At 38.2% G+C, this 23551-nt stretch overlaps 1 protein-coding gene across 1 annotated transcript; it reads left to right on the top strand.

Moving 5' to 3' along the window:
• The first annotated feature begins 919 nt into the window (after positions 1–919).
• Positions 920–17654, top strand: tank (TRAF family member-associated NFKB activator). The gene is made up of 8 exons (XM_064327393.1): positions 920–1123; positions 3699–3840; positions 4564–4675; positions 4930–5039; positions 6980–7047; positions 7142–7260; positions 7996–8378; positions 17202–17654. Exons 2-8 carry the CDS (start codon positions 3742–3744, stop codon positions 17370–17372), a joined length of 1062 nt encoding a protein of 353 aa, XP_064183463.1. The 5' UTR covers positions 920–1123; positions 3699–3741; the 3' UTR covers positions 17373–17654.
• Positions 17655–23551: the final 5897 nt, after the last annotated feature.

Here is a 23551-nt window from a genome sequence, read left to right as displayed (position 1 = left end):
GTGTGTAGGTGGAGTGATTACAAGGTGGATCGGGCAAATAAGCAATTGGAATGAGCCCTCTGGTCACTCTTGTTCACTTGTATGAGCATGCATACTACATGCACTGTGGCTGTGGCCACCAATGATGGTCTTTTTAATATTACAGAATATTCAATGTCCATACGCAGGGGTGCCGCCAGGGATTTTGGGCCCCATGAAAAGATCTCACATTGAGATACAAAAAACTGTTTTTGTATCCATGTATGAAAGGGTTTACTTAATTCATCAAGGATGTTGGTATGTACAGTTAATTAGTTATTGTAAAAACCTGCACAGGAGCTCTGCGGGGACAGGACTGAATACAACTGCTGCCTCTTCAAGCAAAAAAAAAAAAAAGAAGAAAAAAAGAAAATTCTGTTTGGTGATATTTCACATAAACATAACGTCTTGGTTTAAATTGCGTATTGATTATCTGTTACGAGTCACGTGCAAACATGTTACACAGCTGTGGTATTTGCACAAAGTTATGTAAATGATCAGATATAACAGTTGTTTTTTTTAAAATAAAGTTATTGTTTTATTTATTTGAAATGGTATTGAATTGTAAATCTGGAAACCACCAAATATGTGACTTTATGCAAGGACAAGTGTTCAATCACTTGCACGGGGCCCACATTAGTTCTAAATGCAGAAGTAAAGAATACATTTTTATTTTATTTTTTTATCGTTTTGAGGGCCCCCACTTTACATTTAGCTGTGTGCGAGTCGTTTTAATATTACTGTGAATGAGAATGCACATTACAAATGATAAATGCTTGCTGTAAAATGACAGTTGGTTTGACAGGTTCTTCTGCACAAAGTAGGGTGCACAGAAGTTCATCTGCTCAGACGACGACCTCTTAAGCTCGAGTAAGCTACTAAAATGTTGATTGGTCAGGCTCCAGCAAGGCGGAAGTCAGCGGCGTAAGGGGGATTCCCCGTGGGAAGTTCCCAACGCATTATAAACATGTAAAATATACATTTGTACGAAATACAGTTTCCTCTCCCGCTTGTGCTAAAAAAAGTTGAACTTGAAGATTCAAAACCTGTCGCTGTGTCAAAAGACAGAATAAATGTAGATCTTGTTGAGAGTTTTCGATTTAAGGTAAGATATCGTTAGCTATAGCTGGTTAGTGTTCCCATTTACTATAGGGGAACCGGCAACTGAGCTAGAAGTCTGTAGTGACTTACATTACTTGAGTATGAGACGATAACGCATATCGACTCCAGAAAACGAAACTGCACTTTTGCATATTTTTAATACAGTAAATGTTTGTTTCAGAATATTTAGTCCAGTGTTTTACTTGCTAGTTACGAAAGTTAGAAGAGCTGTATAGAGAGAGCTAGCTAGCTAGCAATGTAATTAGCTTTAAGTTATCGATAGTGTAGCTAACTAGTCGCTTGCTAGGCTAGCTATAGGGTTGCTTTGTATTAGAGGATATCATGGCAAGGCCTTACATTTGAACACGTTTATTTATATTAAAAGTTCAGCTTCTAGCACGCAAAGCGGATGAGGTTAATCTCATCTTCGTTCAGTTGATGTAGGCTAATTAGATTTATAAATTATTGATGTTAACGTTACAGTACTCAGAATGTAGGAAATTGAACGGAAAAAGTTGTTTACGTGATATGAATTGTTGAGTGGCTTCCTGGTTAGTTAGTAACCTTACTGAACTTGGCCAGAATACTAGTGATATGCGTAACCTAGCCAAATTTACTGTCGATAGGCTAAAGCCTACGAAAAACATAATCTGTCCATAATCATAAAACATTTTCTGTCTGTCATCTTCAAAAATAGTTCTACAAATAATACAAGCGCGGGCACACACACACACACACACTTTTTTGTCGGTTCGTATCCTGTGATATTTTCACGATTATAAAGTAGTTTAGCTAAACAAGATAATTAGTGCAAAATTATTTGAACGTCATTATTACACGATCCTTCCAATTTCATATTGTTTGTTATTCACAATTTTCTTTTTGTTTGATTAAGAAGATTAAAGAACTCGCTTTGTGCAATTTGTTAGGTGATATTTCTATCATGTGCTCTCCATTGTCTGTGTTGGTAAGAGTTTGTTTTGATCCCAGATTTGAAAATACTTTGCAGATGTTAACAAGCACGTCCATCATATGGCTTCTTGTTTGAAATGTTTATTTATTTTCAGTTTTCAAGTTGGGCTTTATAGCATGTGTGTTTTCAACAACTCACCTATTGCAGGATGCATGAAGAACAGTAGGCTATCATGTTTAATTGCTTCATATTTTATTAATACTGTCAAACATTCAGCTATTGAGGACCTAGTCTAGATTAGATGGATTAGATGTAAAAACAGTGTCAGGTGTCACCAGGCTTTTTGTGACAGAGCTCACCAGTGCTTTCTTTGTTCTTAATGATGTTCCAAACAGTTGATTTTGGTAAACCTAAGGTTTGGCCTATGTCTCTGACTGTTTTTTCTTCTTCATATTTCTCAGCCTCGTAATGGCTTCCTTGGTTTTCATTGGCACAACTCTGGTCCTTATGCTGACAAACGCCAATAACAGACTCCAAAGGCAATCAAAAGCCTAGAATCAACACTGGATTCTCTTATACTCAAAATAAAGAAGCAATTGAACACACCTGACTAATCAGAAACACCTGTGCAGCCACTTGTCCCAGACATTATGATGTCCCCAAATTGGGGGATATGTAGGCCTATACAAAGTGCTGTTATTTCTACATGGTGAAAACAAAATGTATTAAAATACCCTTTAATACGCACTGAGAATATGCGCTTTAATCACAAGTGCATTGTTAGATTTCAAAGGTTGTGGAGTACAAATTCAAAAAAAAAAAGAAAAAACTTCTTTGTCCAAAACATTATGGAGCTCACTATATGTATGAGATACATAATCTACAGTCTGTATGTATTTTGACAGTGACACAATTTTTGTTGTTTTGGCTCTGTACTCCAGCACTTTGGATTAGAAATGAAACGGTGAATATGAGGTTAAAATAAAAACTGTCAGCTTTAATTTTGTCAGGTGATCCATGAAGGAATTGCGGCCCTTTTAATACATAGTACCCCAATTTTGGGGTACCAAAATTAATTGAACAAATGGCTAATACCACTTACGTATACAAACATACATATATGAACACTTGATTTAATTTTCCCAACTAGTTTTAAACATGTTTGGAAAGGGATTCTGTGGCATTTTATTAGGAAACTAATTTATGTCCAAGTAAATTCATGTCTGGGAGGCTTATAAAAATGACCCATTTATTTTCTTGGATATTGTCTCCTTAATATATATCAAAAATATCATTGTGTATGCCTCATGGTACCCATGGCATAGAAGGTGCTCACTAAATATCATTATGTGTGGCTCCTCATCCAGCTATTAATTTGGAAAGGCACAGTCAGGTGCTAATTGCAGGTTTTTCCCTTTTCTGATAACCAATATAGCCATAACAATTCAGTAAAAGATACTTAATCTCCCGCAAGGCTGTAAATGTACGTCGAAAAACTTTTTGGTTTTTGGTTCAGCCCGGCACTGTTTACAATTTAGGTATTTTGGAGTCTGGAAAAGTATGTCTGATATGCTCACAAAAACACAGGGGGAAAAAAAGCATGCGTAGAAAGCCAGAGGCCATTTCAGTATGGCTCTGGTATAACTGGTACTGTTTGTGAATGCAGGGCTCATGACAGCTGTGTCAGTAATGATACTGAAGTGCAAAGCATGGAGAAGAATATTGGAGAGCAGCTCAAGAAAGCCTTCGAAGCCTTTCGACAAGCCTCTATCGAGAAAGATAGCGCTAAAAAGGAACTCCAGCAGAAGGTAAAAGTGTAGAACATTGTGTGAGGAAGCAACTTAACAATAATAACAATGCATATAATTCATGTACAATCGCAGGGCACTCTAATAAAGGGAGCAGTGTGTTTATACAGGCAGTACCATGGCATAGTACCCGACCAGGTGATGCACTGTAGTTTTTTGAAGTGGAGCCACGAAACGAATACATTCAAAAGGCCAACTGTGACATTGTTTCACAATGTGGCTGATTGGAGCTGGAGTCCAGACTTTTATCGCTTGGTTAAATGAAACCTCTCTTTCAAATGTGTTGTAAAGCTCTGACTTTTGAATGCAGCCTTGCCAAGATGGATATTATTATTATTGTTATTATTATTATTATTATTATTAATAATAATAATAATAATAATAATAAAGATATTTAAAATGGGAAATTTCTACTTGTCTAGGAAACCATTACTGTAGTACTATGTAGGATCTTTAATAACTATGGTTAGTCACTATACAGAGGAATTAGTTTATGCACAGGTTTGCTCAGGGGTATTTGTTCCCCCCCCAGATCTCTCATCCACATATGCCAAGCCCAGCCTCAGTTTGCCTCAGACAGCTAAGAGGAAGTTAGAGCAGCTGGCATGGTTACTGTCATTGAAAGAAAAGCCACACCAAGTCTGTTTATTTTGTATTTATGATAATGTGATGTATCTGCCCTACCGTTATTTCACAAATCTGTGTTATCTTTGTGCATTGCAGACAGAATATTATGAAAAATACACCCAAGAACTTGAACAAAGGATAAAGGACCAAAACCAGCTCATTTCTAACCTTAAATCTCAGTTGAATTTGGCAGCAAAGCACACTTCAGGTTAGTATTTACTGTATTTTCTCTTATATATATATATATATTATTCTGTGAACATTCATGTTCACAGAAAGCCAATTGGCTAGTCTGCCCATTTGTTCTTATTCTTATGATGCAACACGGCAATGCTGCACATCAATGTTTAACAATATCTCTCATTTTAACCAGCTCTTGTGCTATAGAAAATTTCAAATGACAGTAGCAACAGTGTGTGCTCATTTTTTTTATGGGGGCTGTTTGTTGCTTTTGTTTCTCAGTGGAGGGGAAAAGTTGTGAGCCGGGTCTCAGGAAACAGGAAGTAGAAACCTTATCAGACTCTGATCAGCACCCAGACGGCATGCCGTGCGTCTCCCAGGGGAGAAAACAGGTTTGATGTCACTGCCGCATTCTGTGTGACTGCATCCTATGTTTTCCACGGCTAGTTCTTATTGGTTTTGTGCAGTGTACCTGGGAAACAGTGATTTTCTGAAGATGATGATAAAACGGTTAGTTTCTCCAGTGCTGTTTTGGAAGGCAAACAGCCCAGCTCCATGCAGTGCAAGCCCCTTCCTGTTCCAGTCCCTAATGTGTCATACTGTGTGTCTTGTTACCCCTTCTCAAGCACTGCACTATATAAAGCTGCTCATAATGGCTGTGTTCGATGAGGTGTTTGTTGTTTTTCTTTCCTGTTCATTTACTGTATGCGGTGTACTCTGTATTTAAAAATATTTGTTTATTTACATTTACTTACTTTTTCACTAAACTTATGTTGTTTTCACAGTAGTATGAGAAGTGCTTGGCAAATTGATTCTTCTTCATTCTTTTTCTTAATATTATTGTTGTATTTATTATTGCTATTAGTTATTATTACTGGCAGCACAAGCCTTAAAGCTGAGATGTAGTGGGTTTCTCTGAGCTCCAGTATATGTATGATGTATATTTTGCTTTGACAGACGAGCGATTCTTCATTCCACAAAGAGTCTCATTTCTCCCGGCTTATATTTCTTACAGTAACAGTTATCAGGCGTGGGGCCCACGGAATGGCCATGCCATTTATCACTGATGTCATAATAGTCAAGAAGTGTTCAAACGCAATTCAGCAATTAAGTTCAGAGATGGCAGGAAAAATGTGGTACAGCATACAAGCCTCTCACAAAATGCATATTTTTGGTCAGTAGGTGGCACTCTAGTACAACATCTTCCCTGTCAGATGAAAGTCTGATCGGAACATTTTTTGAAGCACCATGCTCTGTGCAGCAGTGGCATTTTCTAGGCTTAGGTATTGTGGAGATTCATTCAGTTCATGAGATTTTGATTTTTTTTTAGTTTTTTTTTTTTAAAATATCAACTTTAGTAGGGTGTGTAAACTACCACATGCCACTTCAATGTGCATTGTTGAATGAAACATTGGCATTCTTATGTTCACTAGATCGAAAAAGTATTATGCACTCAGAGGGACGTTTTGTCTCTCTCTCTTTCTGTCTCTCGCTGACACGCACATGCACACACGCACATACGGACGCTCATAAAACACACACGTGCATACCAGACACTTATACATGCAGTAAGCTTTGGAAGTATTGTTGGTGTTTCCATATATCCATGTGCCCTTGCAACTCTTTCACTTCTTTATATTCATGAATTGAAACCAAACATCTTGCATTAGTTGTAAGACTCCCAATATTTTAATAATCAATCTACAGTACTAACATGAATACAAATACGCATGGAGACCTTTATGTGAAATATATTTGTTGACATTAAACAATTTTAGGAGCAATATTCACTTGTATCCAATTCAGTCATTGAGATCTGAAGTTTTATAACAAAAACCTCAACTGATAAATTCATGGATATTTGTCTGAAAACAGACCATTTGGAGCTCTTTTCATTTTGAGTTCCATGAATTATAAAATTCTGAAAGCCATTGTAATTGCCTTTCGGACTGATTCTGGTTTGTCAGACATTAGAGACGCTGCCACACTTATTGTGACATATTTTGTTCCAAACTTTTAAATCATGCTTTATGCGTGACTACAGCAATGGCTGTCATGGTTCTTGTTGCAACTGTCATATTTCACAAAGTGCAAATGGTTTACACACTCATTCCTGTCACCCTCTCTCTGCGTCCCCCCCCCCCCCCCCCCCCCCCGCATGTTCACAGTGTAATTGTGCCATTTTGTTTGTTTATTTCTCTTTCTTTTTTTGGCGCAAAATAATTTCTGCGTAGTTTATAGATTTGAGGTACATTGTAGCGGGTGTCACAATTCTCTGTTCTGAATTCCGTGTCCGGTGGTGGTTAATTCCTGTGGCTTCGTTCTGCTTTAGGGGGAAGACTGCCTGGAAGCTGCAGTGGTGTCTCCACACGGCCTGCCCAGGCCCTCTCACACAGAGAAGTACGCGCCGCTCGCTTGCTCCTCTGCAACATTAGCCTCGCTAAAGTTTCCCCAAGCAAAGAATTGTCTTAACTTCTGTTCTCTTCCTCTTCAGCAAAGACGTTCTTGATGCGTTTCGTGAACTTCAGGGAAAATTCTTCCTGATCCGGACGTTAGCTAAAAAACAGAAGGATCACCTGAGAAAAATATGTTCAGGAAACTATCCGGCGAATGGTAATTTTGCAGCTTTTCCTTCGTTAATTTGTCACTTAAGGCTTTCAGGAACTGCTTTGCACTGACTTGTGGTAATAGCTTGCTTAGGACGAACGTCTACTTAACCTGAATGCAAACCAAATCTGACACTAATTTAATTATGAGGGGAAAAAAAGGTTGAGTTACAATTACTTCAAATTGTCATAACATACTGAAAATAATGATATATTTTTGCTTTTTTGCTGTGCTAGAAAAACTCTTAACTCTTAAGCAGAACAACACCTGTAACACAACAATTTTTTTGGTGCTATATTGCTCTGTTGAACTACATCCTTTAACCTGTGTTAAAATAGAATACTGAAGTAAATATGTTTAATTATCTCATTGGCAAAGTTGTGCGATGTTGGTTAGTCAACAGTAATTACTCAAGAAAGTGTTCTCCTTATTCTTACAGAAACAATTATTCCATTAACTCCATTTCATCATGCCTTAATCAGTCTCAAAAGCATTTCACTTGAATTAAGTGTTTCCCTTCAAGTTCTTACACAGTATTTCGAGTTTGGTAGATTTCTGAAATGAGGACTCATACAAAAATAGAACCGTGACTTGTGCACTGCATTTATATCGAGTCCTATGTTGGACCTAGTGTTTATTTCCAGACTGAGGGATTTTAGCCTGCACTGACCTCCCGTTTGTTTCGGTTGTTGGCGCTGAAGGCCTCGTGAGTGAAGGTGAGCTTTTTCGGTTGTCGCTCAGATCAGCAGTTCTCCATGCCCATCCAGTGCACGGACGTGACGGCGGCGCGGGCGGAGGGGCCCTTCTCGTCCGCCGTCAGGGCCGAGGAGCTGGCGACCGCGTCCCTGGCGTCCCGGGGCGCCAGCCCCGAGGACGGGGACTTCATGGACTCCCTCGTCAAGCTGAGCGTCAAGTTCCCGCCGTCCACGGACAGCGAATACGAGTTCCTGAACAGCACCCCAGAGAAACACATTGAGGCGGCCATGAGGAGGGAAGGGCCGGCCATGGTTGTCGTGGTCCCCGCAGTGGCAGACGAGGGGGTTGTCAGGTTCCCGTACGATCTTCTTCCACCTGGTTCTCCCTCCAGCCCACTCAACCCGGACAGTATTCGAGGTCCCCAGAAGGTAAGCCTAACATCAAGTGTGTGTTTCCCTTATGTGTCGTATGTGGTGTGCATATAAATCCTTAGGCAGCATCCCACGACTGTAGCTTTACACCTGTCTGTCACAAATCTGTTGTATCTAATAGTAATTTAAATGAAGAACAATTTGGGAGATTAAAAACAAGAAAAAAAAATAAAAAAATAACATACAACACCATTGGGGAGCAAAGGAAAAGGAATGGCAGAAAAATCCGCACTGAAATTTTTTTTATTTTTATTATTTGGCGTTATTAAATGGTTCTTGGCTATATTTTGCTTACTGCTCCAGAGATCTAAAAAAACACTGGAACAATGAATGTAAACCTCATACATGTTTTGCGTTCTCAAATATCTCTTTTTCACGGCTGTACTTGATCTTATCAAACTTAATTATGCTGCTTCATTCATAACTTGTCATGGGCCTGGGGAGCTGTGAAACACACATTCTATTACGTTACATGTTAGTTCTTTGCTCCTCGCTTGTTCTTTTCCCGGTGCCGTCGTGTTTCGGAGTGTGTTTTCTCTTAACTAGCACCCCGTGTCGAAACTCACAAACCGCACATGAAAAATTAAAACGTTTCGGGTGGATTTGAAGCTCGCTTTAAAGTGTTGTGGTACTGGTTTAAAAGCAACAAGGAGAAAGGAAACCTGAAATGGCGCTTAAACTTTGAACAGCATGGGCCTAGGGGTTAGATAATTGACAATTTTTTCGATAATAATGTGTTAAAGACTCCCCTGTCATGAAAAGATAATTGGACACATTGAAGGCAGAATGTAGTAGAATCGTTCAAGATCAAGATTGTTGTTTGCGTCACGCGACATTGTATGTAAATTGCAGGATGAACAGCTTTTCAGTGATCGCCCTGCAGCTATCTCAGTCATGCGTCAACTCAACGCTCACCTCAGTTACAAATAAGCTAACGTTTTTTTATGGAATGTTAATGGAAAAGGTTGTGTTGAGGCCCTCCGAGTTTCCATTACATCACTGCTCAACTACCATCATACTGGAAGTTTGCACCAAAGGAGGCTTCCCCATTTCCACATTTCCACATTTGCCCCCAGCATTGTAATTGTATAGCGAAACCTGGGTAGGACAGAAGGTCTGATGTTTGTCTTGTTCTGTGTGGCAGGATATGAAAGAAGGAGCATATACATTCACATATCTCACCAGGGATGTAATTTTGGTCGTGTGACAAGTCTATAAACAATACCTACAGTTGTGCCATGCTAGTGAGGTAGGATTTGTGAAACCAGCGAGTGATGGTGATAATGAATATAATAAAACTTCACCTATTTTCCCAGAGGAAATGGCTGAAGAAACCTAGTTCTTGGTCAGTGCAGAGAAACAATGTTTCTTAGGCCTTCAAACAAAATGTATCAGCGAGGGTCTTTTTCATTTGCCATTGTCTTTGTTTACCTTCCCAAGGTTTGAACCTGAAATTATTTGTTTTGTTCCTGGTAAATCCCAGGAAAAAATGAGTGTTAATTTACTGCTACATATCTCTACGTATCAGTCCCAAATCCAATGGGATTTTAAATTTTCTGTCCTCGATGGGAGACATGGCATCACATGATTTGGAGCATGAGATCCTCAGTGATCTCATTCCCCCATATGACTGAAGTAGTACTCTCAGATCACATGATCTCACTGTGCCCAAAATTTTATAACTTTTAACTGGCAGCAGCACTTTTAGCTTTCTGAGCTCTCAAACTTCCCCTGATTGTATTGCAGGCAGGAACTGTTTTGGCCTTTAAATGAAGACTCAGAACTGACCTGTTAAGCCTCTTGTTCAACATTTTCCTGCTATAGTTAAATCGGTCACACTTGTTTTTGTTAAACTATGGCTCACTTCTTTAGGCATGAGGCCAGAACTGAAACCCTTGTTTTCTCGTGGTGCAATAACAGAACCATGATAGATTGACTGAGGTTTAAACACCATGACATTGTACTACAATTCCCAGCGTTCTATGTCACACAACCCCTAGTTCCCTAGAGCGTCACCTGCATGTTGGACATTTCGTTTGGAAACCTTAATATTAATTATGATGAGCAATTATTGCTTTCTGGTGTGTTATTATGTATTATGAGTACATTTGTTTTTGTCTATTACGTATAGCTACCATGTGTTAATCTATGTAGTAAATAGTTTAAAGTATTTCTTGCCCATAGAATGCTGTTGCTGTATACGCTAGATTAGAATGCATTGTAATTATGCAGCTGCTGTGTTCTCTCAGTTCTCTTCCTCCAACTCTGTGTACTTACTCTTCATCTCAGGATGCAATAGAATGAGAAATGTGCATGGAAGTATGGAAGCACTCCCATATCAGACTTTTACACTGGTGGGTGGCTATGGCAGCCTTAAGACTATTCAGTTCAATTTAATTAAAATCCTAAATTAATGCATTCGGGGCTTGATTTAAAACACTCCTCTCTCTCCAAGACATGGCCTAATGAGAAGGCATGCTGTCAATTCCATTTCAATTCAGTGAGTTTCCGAAATGAACTTGAGCTAATGAGCTCAGATAGCTCTGCCTATCTCCTGTGCAAATACTGTATCAACATGAACAAAATACTTGCGTGTGCAGTGTATCATTGAACTCTGTATTTCATATTTTTACTCTGTATTTCATATTTTTTTACTCTGACTTTTACTCTTTCATTGGCAGTAGCTTGAGGGTACACAGCAATTTATGTACAATCCTTGCTGCAAGATATAGAGTTATATATAATTTGAAAGTTGCTTGAAACTGTATTGTCACTGTTTCGTAAAACCTTGTTTCACTGAAAGTTAAAGCAAACCTGCCATCACCAACCAGCTATGGAATGTATTACAATCTCATGCCACAGCTTTATAGTTTCAAATTTCAGGTATTGGCTATAGCTAACTGTTATTTGTTTCAGATGTTGTGTCCTTGGATTTGGACAAATTATGTGACATTTTTTTTATTTTTCATTTCAATAGCAACAATGGAATTTGATTTCTGTGTTTCTGTAGTGATTTTTTAACGCTTTAAATAGGTGCACATCTTTATATTTTCAAATTGGTCAGCTTGCATGCAGTTATCGTGAACTCCACCCAGCCTTAATTGAACTGCATGCAAAACCTGTTTGTTGTTAAACAAGTACCATATTAGCTTGGGTTTAACAAAACCACAACAAGAAAACGTCTCCAAAGACAGTTGCAACCGTCCCAAGAGAATGGGATCGATGCAAGATCATATCGTTGCTGTGGTTTAAGTCTTGTCACCTTGATCCCATACAAGTCCTGCTGTTTGAAGCCTGCTAAGCAAAGACTATTGCAATTCCCCTGTGGAGCCCCACCACCTGGTGCAGGAGTTTTTCTTTTTGTTCTTTGCAGAATATCCACAGTAGGCCTTTTCCCTTTTTTTGGCAGGTTGAATTAGGCTCCCTCTACTTATTATGGACCTCTACTTGGTGTAAATGCTTGATTAGAAATCATTTTTCAACGTTTAAGTTTGTAGCGCCGTGGCCTAATTCAATCATCCACAGTAGGTCTTTTCTGGTCTTTTGGTTGGTTGAGTTAGACCACGGTGATACAGACTTAAACCTTGAAAAATGATTTCTACTCAGGCATTTACACCAAGTAGAGGTCCATCACAAACCCATTCATTTTTGCACCTTCTTATCTTTTAACATGAGTGACTCCCACCAGTTCTGCCTCGGGGGCAAGCGTAACTGATCTTTCATGTTCTGTGTACTTTCCAGCAGAAATGGCACAAAGAATGTAAAAAGTAACCTTTGTCCCAAAGTTTGCATTCTCATGACTTATTAAGCTTCCAATATTTCTTAAGGGTATTAAGAAAATATATACAATCATGGTGGCATCATTGATGGTGGCCTTGGTGGCATCTGTCCCAAGGGCGGCTGACCACTTTCTCTGCTCTACTCCCTTCCATCTGTTACTTGGGGTGGTTACTAAGAATGGTCACTTTTTAATAACTTTTGGTTCCCATGTCTTTTTTTTTGAGGCATTGTCACATTTATTCAGTCAGAATAAAACATCTCATCCCTACAAGTTTGACAGCTGCTGAAGCATTTAACTTGCTTTCAAAGCGCGACAATTGGACGTCGGCCATTCAGCGTCTCTTCTTCGCTATTTCTACTGCTTGCGTATAGCTAGCTACCGTTATGGCCTAGAGAACAAAAACGTTTGTGTTCCATTCAGCGAAACTCATAGAAACGCAGCTAAATGCAGTGTCTTCCGAAAGACTGTCACCTGTGAGGCAGGACACCTGAGCGGCGCGATGAAACGCCTGCAGCCGCAGCGCGGCGTTAATTTAAAACAATGCGCCGTCTTCGATAGCGCTGCGCCTAATGATAGCGCTACGCCCGCTCCGGCTGCCAGCGCCCATGCTGACTCGGCTTCAGCAGCTACCGTGTCACTAGCGTAGCAGATAAGCTACTTTCTTTGATAAGTTTACAAATATTTTTTTAACATATCCATTTTAGACTGTCTGGCAGCAACAGCCACCCCTCGCCCTCCTCCTCCTCCTCCTCCTCCCAGCCACGACGAACGTCAAAAACACTTCACTAGAGCTCAGCAAGGGAATACGAGCCAGGAGAGAATGCGGAAATGTCACAGTTAATTTTCCTTCAGAAGTATTATTGTTGATTTGTTATCGTTGCTACTTTGGTTCTGTTAACCTTATTTCATGAAGAAACAGTTTTTTTTGGTTCATTATTTTTCTAATCTTTTGGTGTAACCTAAAAAGAGAGTATTTATGATAAGACTGAATGCGATTTCCAATAGTTGCTAAAATCGCGCCCCCCCCCCCCCCCCCCCCCCCCAAAAAAACACAAACAAAATAGTTATCAGGCCAGGAATCGAGTAGGGAATCGAAAAAGAACTGATTACGCACATAACCTCGTCTACTACCCTCTCTGCTTTCTATCTGTCTGAATAAAGCAAAAACTATGAAAGGAGAGCAGACTGTCTGCTCTCCTTACATTGATGGTGGTATCCAGGATTGTGTCGGTTTTTTTCCCGCAAAAATGTTTTTCTTGCCTTTGAAATTCCCCACTTGACTCATCTATTTGTGTAATAGCAAGTGCTTTCTAAATGTAGCCTATCAGAATACACCAGAGGATACGGTCTTAGAATTCTCTATTGAAGCATTATGGTTTTTCCTCTCCTCCTTCCTCAGACAGTCTGTATAGAAGACCCCTGTGTCACTTGTGGGAGGATACAGTCCACAGATTATTTACAGCTTAAAAATCTGCAAATGTTGTCTGTAGTGATACTGATGGCTTCTGCATAAAGGGAGATTTGTTCACAGACACAATTTCAATACAGTGTAAAAATGCAATATCAATATCCTTAATATGTTTTAAAGCAATGATTACGAGCAGTAATTAAACAAATGTACAGTAGTGTTTATCTTTCATACAGTGCTTATATTACCTTTATTTTATTTAGGTAGTCAATGGTTATTAAAATCATCAAATTTAAGAAATGACTCATTGAAATTAGGCCATATCTTAAATAGCCCAGTGACCATTCCAATAAGTCTCCATTCAGCAGTTTTATTTGCAATTTTAGTATTAACTCTTGTAGTATTATAAAGTAAATATGTGAAGGTTATGAAAATGTCTGTACATATTTATTTTCCATCACCCTTCTCCCCTCATATTAGAACAAGTTGTTTTTTGTGGTGCATTTTAATATTCATGAGCTCACTACTTGATTGGCTGAGAGCTCACTTACCTGTTTGGCTGAAAGTACGCAATTGATGACAGACCAGTCCACACAGGCCTTCACAAAAGCATACTACCGTATTGCAGTTCATTAGTGAACTTGATTTGGTAAGGAACTGCTTGCTTAATAACTTTAGTCCACTAAGTATAGTCCAGTAATTTTTATTAACTAGCTATCATTTGCTATAGCAACCTGTTTTCAATGTAAATGTGTTTTTTATCCATCTGTCAAGTGTAACATATAGTCAAAATCACTACTACTACTACTACTACATTCTACTGCCTGAGGAGAAAAAAAAACATAAACTGCCAGACTACATTGCGTGCAATATATTGTTTCTTTTTCTTATATTGGATTTCCATGATACCACCACTGACAAAAATATTTCTGGGATGTACATTCCCATAATAATTTGTGGATGTCTAACTCAATCCAGCCAACACCTCAGCACAAAGGGAAATCATGTAACTATCCATGTCTGGTTGTATCGCGTATGTATTGAAGCCCAGTGGACAAAACAAAATGTATCACTGCTGTTGCATCTGGAAATGATTAGCTATCAATAACTTAAGGCATTGATCAGGTAAATTGTTAGGTAAAACACAAGGACTTACAGGCTGGACGTTTGCAGTTGGGTCTTGAATAGCTGGAACTGGTTTTAGTACGGCTTGGAGGCAAACCCAGCATTGCACTCCATCTCATTTAGAATATTGCTTATGGAGAAGTGCCCTGACCAAACAAGAACTTGTGTGCTAAGCTGAGATTTTGGACAGTTAGATTAGGAGTGGTGTAGATTGTTTTAATGTACATGAATGCACTGTTCGTAGCAGCCTTCATGATATGTCCGCTGAGAGACTGGTGATATTAAATTAGCAGGTAAAATATGATTGGTAGACTCCAGCAAAGTCAGTTTTCTATGTAGAAAAACATTTTTTCAGATGTGTCAGTTTCAAAAGGCAAATTACTAAAATCAGCTACACCTAAAACTTCTTATCAAACAAATTCACAAGTCTCACAATGTTACACTCCTGCAGTAGAGTCTATAACCCATGCAAAACACTGAAATGTGTGAATTTCATCACATGTGCCCTTTAAAATAGTGGATGTTTTATGAAAAAATATTGGTGGTCAAAGGGAGAGAAATGTAAAGAAAGCTTCTATTAAATATTGGTTTCACTATGAACTGCTAGACGTACTGTTAAATATGCAGAATGCCATGTTTTCATAAAATCCACTCACATTCAATTACTATGCGTTTATTTCTGTACATTCCCATTCAGTATATGGGTACAGCGATGTCTCTTTATGCCCAAGCTTTCTATCACATAAAGGGGCGCCATGGTATGATCTATAGGGTAAAAAAGTGAAGATTTGGGACTACTGCTTTTCTATGGCATTGTGAGAAAAGTTTAAATAGTTACTCAACTGAAAATCAGACATATCTTAGAATCGAGAAGAAAAAAAAAACATTTCTTGTAATTTGTAATTTTGTGTTGTGGCACAGCTGTATTATATGTTGTATTCTTAAGAATTTGAACTACTGATCATTAAACCATACAACTGAGTGGAAGTTTATTTATATTTAAATTTTACTCATAGTATAATACAATCGGTGTCAGGTAATAATATTTCACTTGCTAAATACATTCTGCAACATTCATCGCTGTCATTACCCTGAATAAACGCACATACTGTTCGTTGCTTAACTGAAATGGCTACCTATACAGCCATTTTACAAAGGGATAAAACTGTACAAACAGTAATTGGCATAAGCACTCACATCACAAGAGAATAAGTCTGTGTATATTGCCCTGCTGCTAAATACTGAGAAATACTGGGAACAGGTAGTGCAGTGTGTATCTGGGAGTGAAGTCATTGCCAGTAGACCATACCACCAAAAAATGCCTTGAAAATGTTTGATTAATTCATTGATAATGCAAAATAAATTTGGAAACTAAAAAACAATGGAGAACATGGCAAACTGTCTTCATAGAACTTGGAGTTTTGTGGACATCAGAGTATTAAACATGGAGCTATTACTGGGGCCCTGTAAAGACTGTGGCATCATTGCTCTGCTTGTTGCTTCAGGAACTGGAAATCCAATCCACACTCCTATACATAAACAACTTCTCAAAATCCAGGCTGGTTGTTGGGATTATGGGAGGTAGCACAGCAACCAAATACATTTTGGTATTTGCTCCATCTTAAAGAAACATGAGATGTCCTCACCTTTAATGTTAATGATAATTGATTATGGTTACTATGTGGAGTGGTGTACTCCAGCCAGCCTACACTGTTCCACAAATATATGTGAGTGGGCGGGGAAGAATGCAGCTCCAGCTTCACCGCTGGACTGCCTGCCCATTCGTTTAAATGGCTGCGAGAATCATACTGTGGTCTCCTGGTTTATACATTGGCTCGTTTCTCTCATGCCACCTCATGGAGGTCACCGAAGACATAGGAATCTGAAATGAGCAGCACCAAAAACAGAAGTGACATACTGTTGCCTGTTAACAATTGTAAGGAACTGGCATCAGGAGGAAAGACACTGGAATCATGCAGTATCAAAATCGGCGGTTACCAACCATATTCTATGACTATTGTGGATATAGCCTAAGGTGTATTTGTATTTGAGCCGGGTCTGTAACCACAAGGCTAAGGGTTTTCCAGATAGGAATTACTTTAGAATGGTAATTGAGCTGAAGGACATTAGTAGATGTTTAATTTGATAGTTTAATTTGCAGTGATTTAAGTTGCCCCGACTTTTGGAGTGTATGCTGAGAGAAATCAGGTCTGGATCCATTGTTAGGTAAGTAATTTGGGTATCTGACAAAGTGGTGCATGGTAAAACAAGGTGAACTTATCTGAACTCATAAAACTTAGTGAGGAAATGCAAAATTTTCAACACAGGAGAATGAGAAGCAGTAAGAGCGATTCATGAGAGGATTACTGGTTTAACTCCAAAGCGGGGGACGGTTTCTCTGCCTTCGATGAAAGGATTTAGGATTTTGTAAGAATTTCACAAATGAGAAAACGTAAGCCAGGCAGACACTGTGCGATACTAAGCGAGACGTTTTTCTCCCCTACAGCTCGTCTGGAGCCCAGAGCTGTGTGAGGCCACAGGACTGGAGGGGAGCGCTGACCTCCAGCAGAACACCAGCCCAAAGTACTGCGCTTTCTGCAATACCCTCGTTCCCCAAGACCACATATACAGCCACCTTAATTCACACTTCCTGGATGAAACCAGCAACGGACACTAGCAGACGCGAGTTCCTTCAATGGGTTTACTGAGGGTACATCTATCTCTTTGTAACCTCCCTGTGAATGCGTGTAGTATGTAGTGTGTCTGTTTACATTTACCTACACATTATGCCCTGGAACAAGAATGAGTTGCTCCTTCCTGTATACATATTTAATTTGTCTCTTCGTACGAGTAGAATGATAGGCTTTAGTGTTTGTCTTTAAAAAATTGTAAAGTCTGCTCAGCATGGAGTAAGTTCTGAATGGTTGTGTGTAATAAAGCCGTGCTTTTATTAGTTTTATCACCTGTACATTGCATTAATGTGTCCGTTTTCTTGACTGGAAGCATATTGAAACGGCCTCAGGCCGTGTCTGAAGATGTTGAAGGGTGTAAAGTGGATCCTGTGCCGTGGTCCGCCTGATGAAATATTACACAGGGTTTCTCCTGGACTGCAACTGAACGTCGCAGGCTGTAGTTTGTAGAGGAATCAGAACATAGAGCGTAAATGTCACGCTGAATGTTGTGGATATCTTGTGAAGAGTGTGCAAAGAGGCTTTTTTGTCATTTCGAGTGTAGTATCAGGGTTTAAAAACGCGGTACTTCAGTAGTATTTTGTGTGTATAGTACACGCACACATAGACACATATTTTTATGATAATGTATTTCCCAGGAAATATTTTGCATTTGCCTTCTGAACACAAAATGACACAACAGCACAGATTTCAGGTGGGCTACCGCAACTGTGTAGGATGCATATCCTTTTTTTAATTCTCTGCTTTCTGATCTCTTACCCATGATAATGAAATGAAATGAAAATGAGCAAACCCCACACATTATTTGACAGTAAACACAAAGCTTATTTTCTATGGGGTTCGTGGCTTTTTGTTTTTATTTTTATCTTCATCTTTGTGAGATAGTCCATGGAAATCACAGGCCTAGTGCATTAATTGAATGTATTATACATCAGTTCAAATATTTGTAATGCACTCTGCATTGATTTTTAAGGATCATGCAGACATATGGGCTTGGCTCATATGTCTTGGCTCATTATGCTGGTCATGAGCATTTAATTAAAAGTTACTGAGGCAGCATTCAACTTCTAATTGGATAAATGATCTAAATTGATTTTAAAACAACTCTAGTGTACTGTGCTGCATATTTTCTCAATAATTTCTATTATATTTCTTTTGTGAGCTACATTTTCCATGAATTTGAAGATTTGCAAATATGGAATGAAGATTGCCACAGATTTTGACTACCAGTATGGAAACTAAGATGTATATATATATAAATATACAGTACTGCGCAAAAGTCAGAGACCACCCTTTCGTTTATTCAATTTCCAGTTAAATCAGCCATTCAGTGTAAAATTTTTTTGTTTCAGTGTCAATGCAGGAAACATTTAACAGAAAATTAGAGGAAAGCCTGCACCCCTGCATATAATACCAGATCGGTCAGTATTAGTCCACTCTTTCTTTTGTGGACCATACTACCACTTTTAAGTCTTCCATCCTTCCAATCAACAAACAAGTTACAGCTGTGTTCTCCCAACAAAAATGGTTACCAAAAGTGTCAATGCCATTATGTTAGAACCCTTTGCCTTCAAAAGTGACTCAACATTCAAATAAATAACTACCCAAGCACGCTTTAGTTGTTTTGTAGATTTCTTTGCCATGTGCGTCTAAAATGGTGAAAGCATATTTTTTCTGATGAAGATGATAATTCAACTGCATAAGGAAGGTGAAAGTCAAAGGAAAATCCTAGAAGGATTGCAGTAATCTTTTGACAGGAGTTCAAAAGATTACTGCAAGATATAGAGAAAATTGGACTACAGACCACTGAGATTATCACCATTCGAAAGAAAAAAAAAATTAAATTTTTTATTTACCTTGCGAGATAAACCTCCACTCGTTGCATCAGATCTAAAGAAATCCACAGGTCTTTCTGTCGATCTTTCCTATGTTGAGGAGACAACTCAATGCTATGGGTCTGAACGGTCAAAAAAGCCACAACTGAGAAAAGGAAACAAACAAAAGAGCAGAAAATTTGCACTAGTACACCAAAACTGGCCACCTGAGATGTGCAATAAGATTATATTGACCAATGAGTCTAAATTTGAAATTAACTGAAGTAAGAGGCGGCAGTATGTATGCCACCAAAAACAACGAAAGACTCTTAGTACAGCCATCAGTCATAGCAGGGCAAGTTTGGGGTTGTAACAATATCTGGAGTTAGTGATTTGGTTTTGAGGCATCATAAATGCTGATAAATACAAACAAAACATGTCTGCAATATTGTTTGGACAACATTTCACTGTGAGCATATTCATACGGCAAAGTAATGACCCCAATCATTGAACTTTAGAGGTGCATTTCCCAGTGGATCTCTTCGAAAAACTCAAGTCAGTGCAAGAAGTGCAAGTCTCCTGAAAAGAATGGAATCTGTAATAAAGGCAAAGGGTGGACACACTAAATACTGGATTATTTGGTGTTGTATAGTTGTGGAGGTTTTGGTGTCATTTGTGTTAAATATATGTTTGCAACATTATTGACACTGAAAAATAACTTGCACTTAATGGCTGTATTCACTGGAAAGTAAATAATCTTTATTTTTCTAATGAACATTTTCTTGAAATCATATAAAATCCAATGTCAAAAATATTTCACCTTTACTGATCAGTAAAAAGCATATTTCTTTCAGTAGAGGAAATGAATATAAATTCTGTATTTAATTTCTAGATTAATTTATAAATGTATTCTATTGAAGTGCCTTCACTTACAGTTTGTATACAATTTATTTAATGCTTGAAACAGAGCAAGAAATTGGTTAATGGTGGGTTTTAGCATTCTGCCTACAAACACTGCTTGATTAAGGGGCATGTTTATTACAGCTTTGCAAACAAATGTAATAATTTTCACAAACTTGTGAGAAGATGTGTTAAGGAAATATGGAAAAAATATGTGTATTTAAACTCAGCCTTGTGCAGAGAGGACCTTGCAGCCCCACGGATACGGGCTGGTAACACTTGTGTTGTGTCGATGAGCTGGTGTGAAGATTGCTAACTGGTTGTTTTATTAGCTCCGCTTTATATATGTGGCTTTGGCATGCTGATAATTCAAGGCCTTTATTTATAATACATGGAGGTCATGGGAAAAATCCTATGTGTATATATATATATATAGAATATGCACACACATATATATGTGTGTGTGTATATATATATATATATGTATGTGTGTGTGTGTGTATACATTCTGTAATTTGACATTTCAATGCACCATTAACAAAACTGGTCAAATATTTTATGATAATAATTATGAGCGCCAGTTATGTTAAACCCCTTTGTGAACTTAATGAAAATAATGGAATGTTGAAATTACAAGAACAACTGAAGTTCCTCTTGTGTGATATTTTTTGTGCTTTGTTTTTTTTTTTTATTGTACCTATGCATCATGAGTAGATTCTTTAAATAAAGAGTCTATATTATGCCATTTGAATGTTTTTTTTTTTTTTACACGAAGGAACTTGATTATCGAAATAATTCTGAGGTTAACAGTTGAAACTCAGAATTATACAGTTTTAAAGTACTGTTGCTGATCCTGTATTAATTGGTTTCTGTATTCTGGATTCTGTATTCTGTATTAAAATTGCTTCTCGTTTGTCTGGAGATACCAAGTGACATTCTGTACCAGAAAGTTTTTCGTGTAATTTGATGCATTAATTCTACATGACCTAGAGAAGTTTCAATTTAACTGTGAAAACAGGATTTAAATTTAATGCAACAGGAGTCGCAAACTGTATTTTTCATTTGTTTTTACGCTCATAAGCAGTGGAACCACTTTTTTCTCCAGTTTAAGAAGAAAAATTGTCTGCTTCTGAGGACCTGCAACAACACAAAGCCTTGAGAAATTGAGTCAAAAATTGCTTTAAAAATAATCTCAACTTATTCAAACTATGCTCATTTGCTGTACGGCATGTACAATGGACTCATTACATTTAATTTAATACAAATCTCATGCATATTGCATGCTCGAATTGGTATGAACTAAATTTGTCTATATACAGATATGTCTAATGCTCACTGTCTAAGTATTCACTCGGAATTATGGCCAGCAAAGAGTATTTATTCCGAGCATGTAACAAATACAAGATAACCAGTCTCCCTAATGATTTTGCTTTGGAAATCTGTGAAGGGATGGTGAGGCTTGCACAGGCAGTATGGTGTTCTCTCTGGAATCAAGGACAGCTGCTTGCACATAATTATGTTGTCATTGCTCGTTATTTGGAAGAGAAAAGCTGCACTGACAGTTACCGGGTCCATGTATTTTTTTTTTCTTTTGTATGTTTACTCAGTTGTTAATAAAATAATGTAGGCAGCAAGAGAGGGGGAAAATCCGTTCTTGAAAGAATCTGGCTCTCGGGAGTCCGGTGTTGCCCACCTTGTGGCTTGTCTCTTCGGTGGAAGCCATCTTGTTGTTCAGAGTGTTGTTTTCTTGCACTGCAGCAGGTACGTTTGGGGAGAGCGTTTGAGAAATAAAAAAGGAAGAAGGAGAGAGGGATATGGATTGAAACGATGAAGCAGCAGGCTGATTACGAGGTGTCAAAATTGCCAGGAGCAAAAAGGTGAAAGCAATCAGGGGTGAGAAGAGTGCAGCATTCGTGAGGGGCACCTAATTATCCATCTCATTTGTGGCGTGCAGCATTCGAGGCAACGCTCGCCCGCTGAACGGTGACAGATTGGTGCGGAGGAGAGGGGAGGTGTTAGAACAATGGGGCCCAGCTCACAATCATTACTGCATGCTAATCAGAATGGCTGATGTACTGCCTTCCCGAACTGCGGAGAGTTCACCGAGAAATTGTAAGTCGGCAGCTTCAGGGTAATGCAGTGGCCTCTGTCATTTCAGACTGGTGGAAAAGGGAAGAATTCAACAGATTTATTTTTTTTATTATTGACACCAGTTATTCCAAAGCTTGAATGAGCCAAGGGGTCCATTTGAGTGTGGTCTGTTTCATCCGTACACTGTAAAATATTGTAAACGACACTGATTTAGAAAATGTCTCTCAGCAGATTGGGTATATGGACTATGTTTGCTCGACAAATTTCAACTGTTAAGGGGCTGGACTGCTATTTTGTATTTCTTCCACCCATCAAGAAAATATTTTTCTTTCCATGTGGTGTGTAGATTTATTAGATTTCACTACTCCTGAGTGTTCAGAACAAGCATTATTTAACCCCTCAGAGGAAAAATGTGGAAGGCACAAAATATATATTTTCATTTGGGAAATTAAATCATTGTAGACTCAATATAAATTGCCTGTGAGTAATGTCCATATAATAACATTAAATTGGCATCTTTTGCCAATCAAACATCTGTTGTTGTCTTATTCATACTTCATTATACTTAAGCATTTGCAAAATGTCTTGTTAGATGAGAAAAAAGCATTGAGATCAAATGTATTTTTATGTCTGCTCATTCACTATATTAAGATTAAATGTTTCTCAGATGTCTGGGTATTCAGTCTCTCAGCGAATGCCCTCACAGGTGGGCTGGACATATCATATGGAGTCTGATGCAGTATTACACATTTTCAGATCATACCAACGATAAGGTATTCTTCTTATTTATAATATTACTGTCTGGTAGAGAGTTTAGGTGTGTGTACGTATGTGTGTGTAGGTGTTATTGGAAGTGTTCTACGTTTTTTGTTTGACAATGAATAAACAAATTAAATCAATATCTCAAAAACCATATGCTTGCAACTGTCACACAAGAAAGTGATTTTCTTGTTTAGTTTATTTTGGATATGTTGACATGACTATTTGATACTACACTTACAAAAAAACACTTGTCTTGTATCATTACATTTTCACAAATAACAGTAAAATGTTTTATGTGGAATTTAAATATAGATGGATTACCTTATAGCATAAAATGTGGTATAGTGGTTCAGCTTGCCAACAGGGCTGCAATTTTGGTTTCCTGCAGGGGAACCAGCTGTTTTACTCAAATGCAGCTGTAGAAAGGGAACATCCTGTATATTAAAGGTAAGCCATCTATTTATTGAATAAATAATGTAATTAGATGTCATTAACAATTACATGTAATTATAAATGTCATTAAATAACGCACAAAGAAATATCAACTACTGGCACTGTAGATTACATTTTTCAAATGACAAATTTTTATAGGTAGCAAA

The sequence above is a fragment of the Anguilla rostrata genome, chromosome 3 (genome assembly GCF_018555375.3).
Source record: "Anguilla rostrata isolate EN2019 chromosome 3, ASM1855537v3, whole genome shotgun sequence".
NCBI classification, from domain to species: Eukaryota; Metazoa; Chordata; class Actinopteri; order Anguilliformes; family Anguillidae; genus Anguilla; species Anguilla rostrata.
The sequence above is the reverse complement of the archived record's forward strand: the minus strand, read 5'-3'. Positions and strand labels throughout refer to the sequence as shown.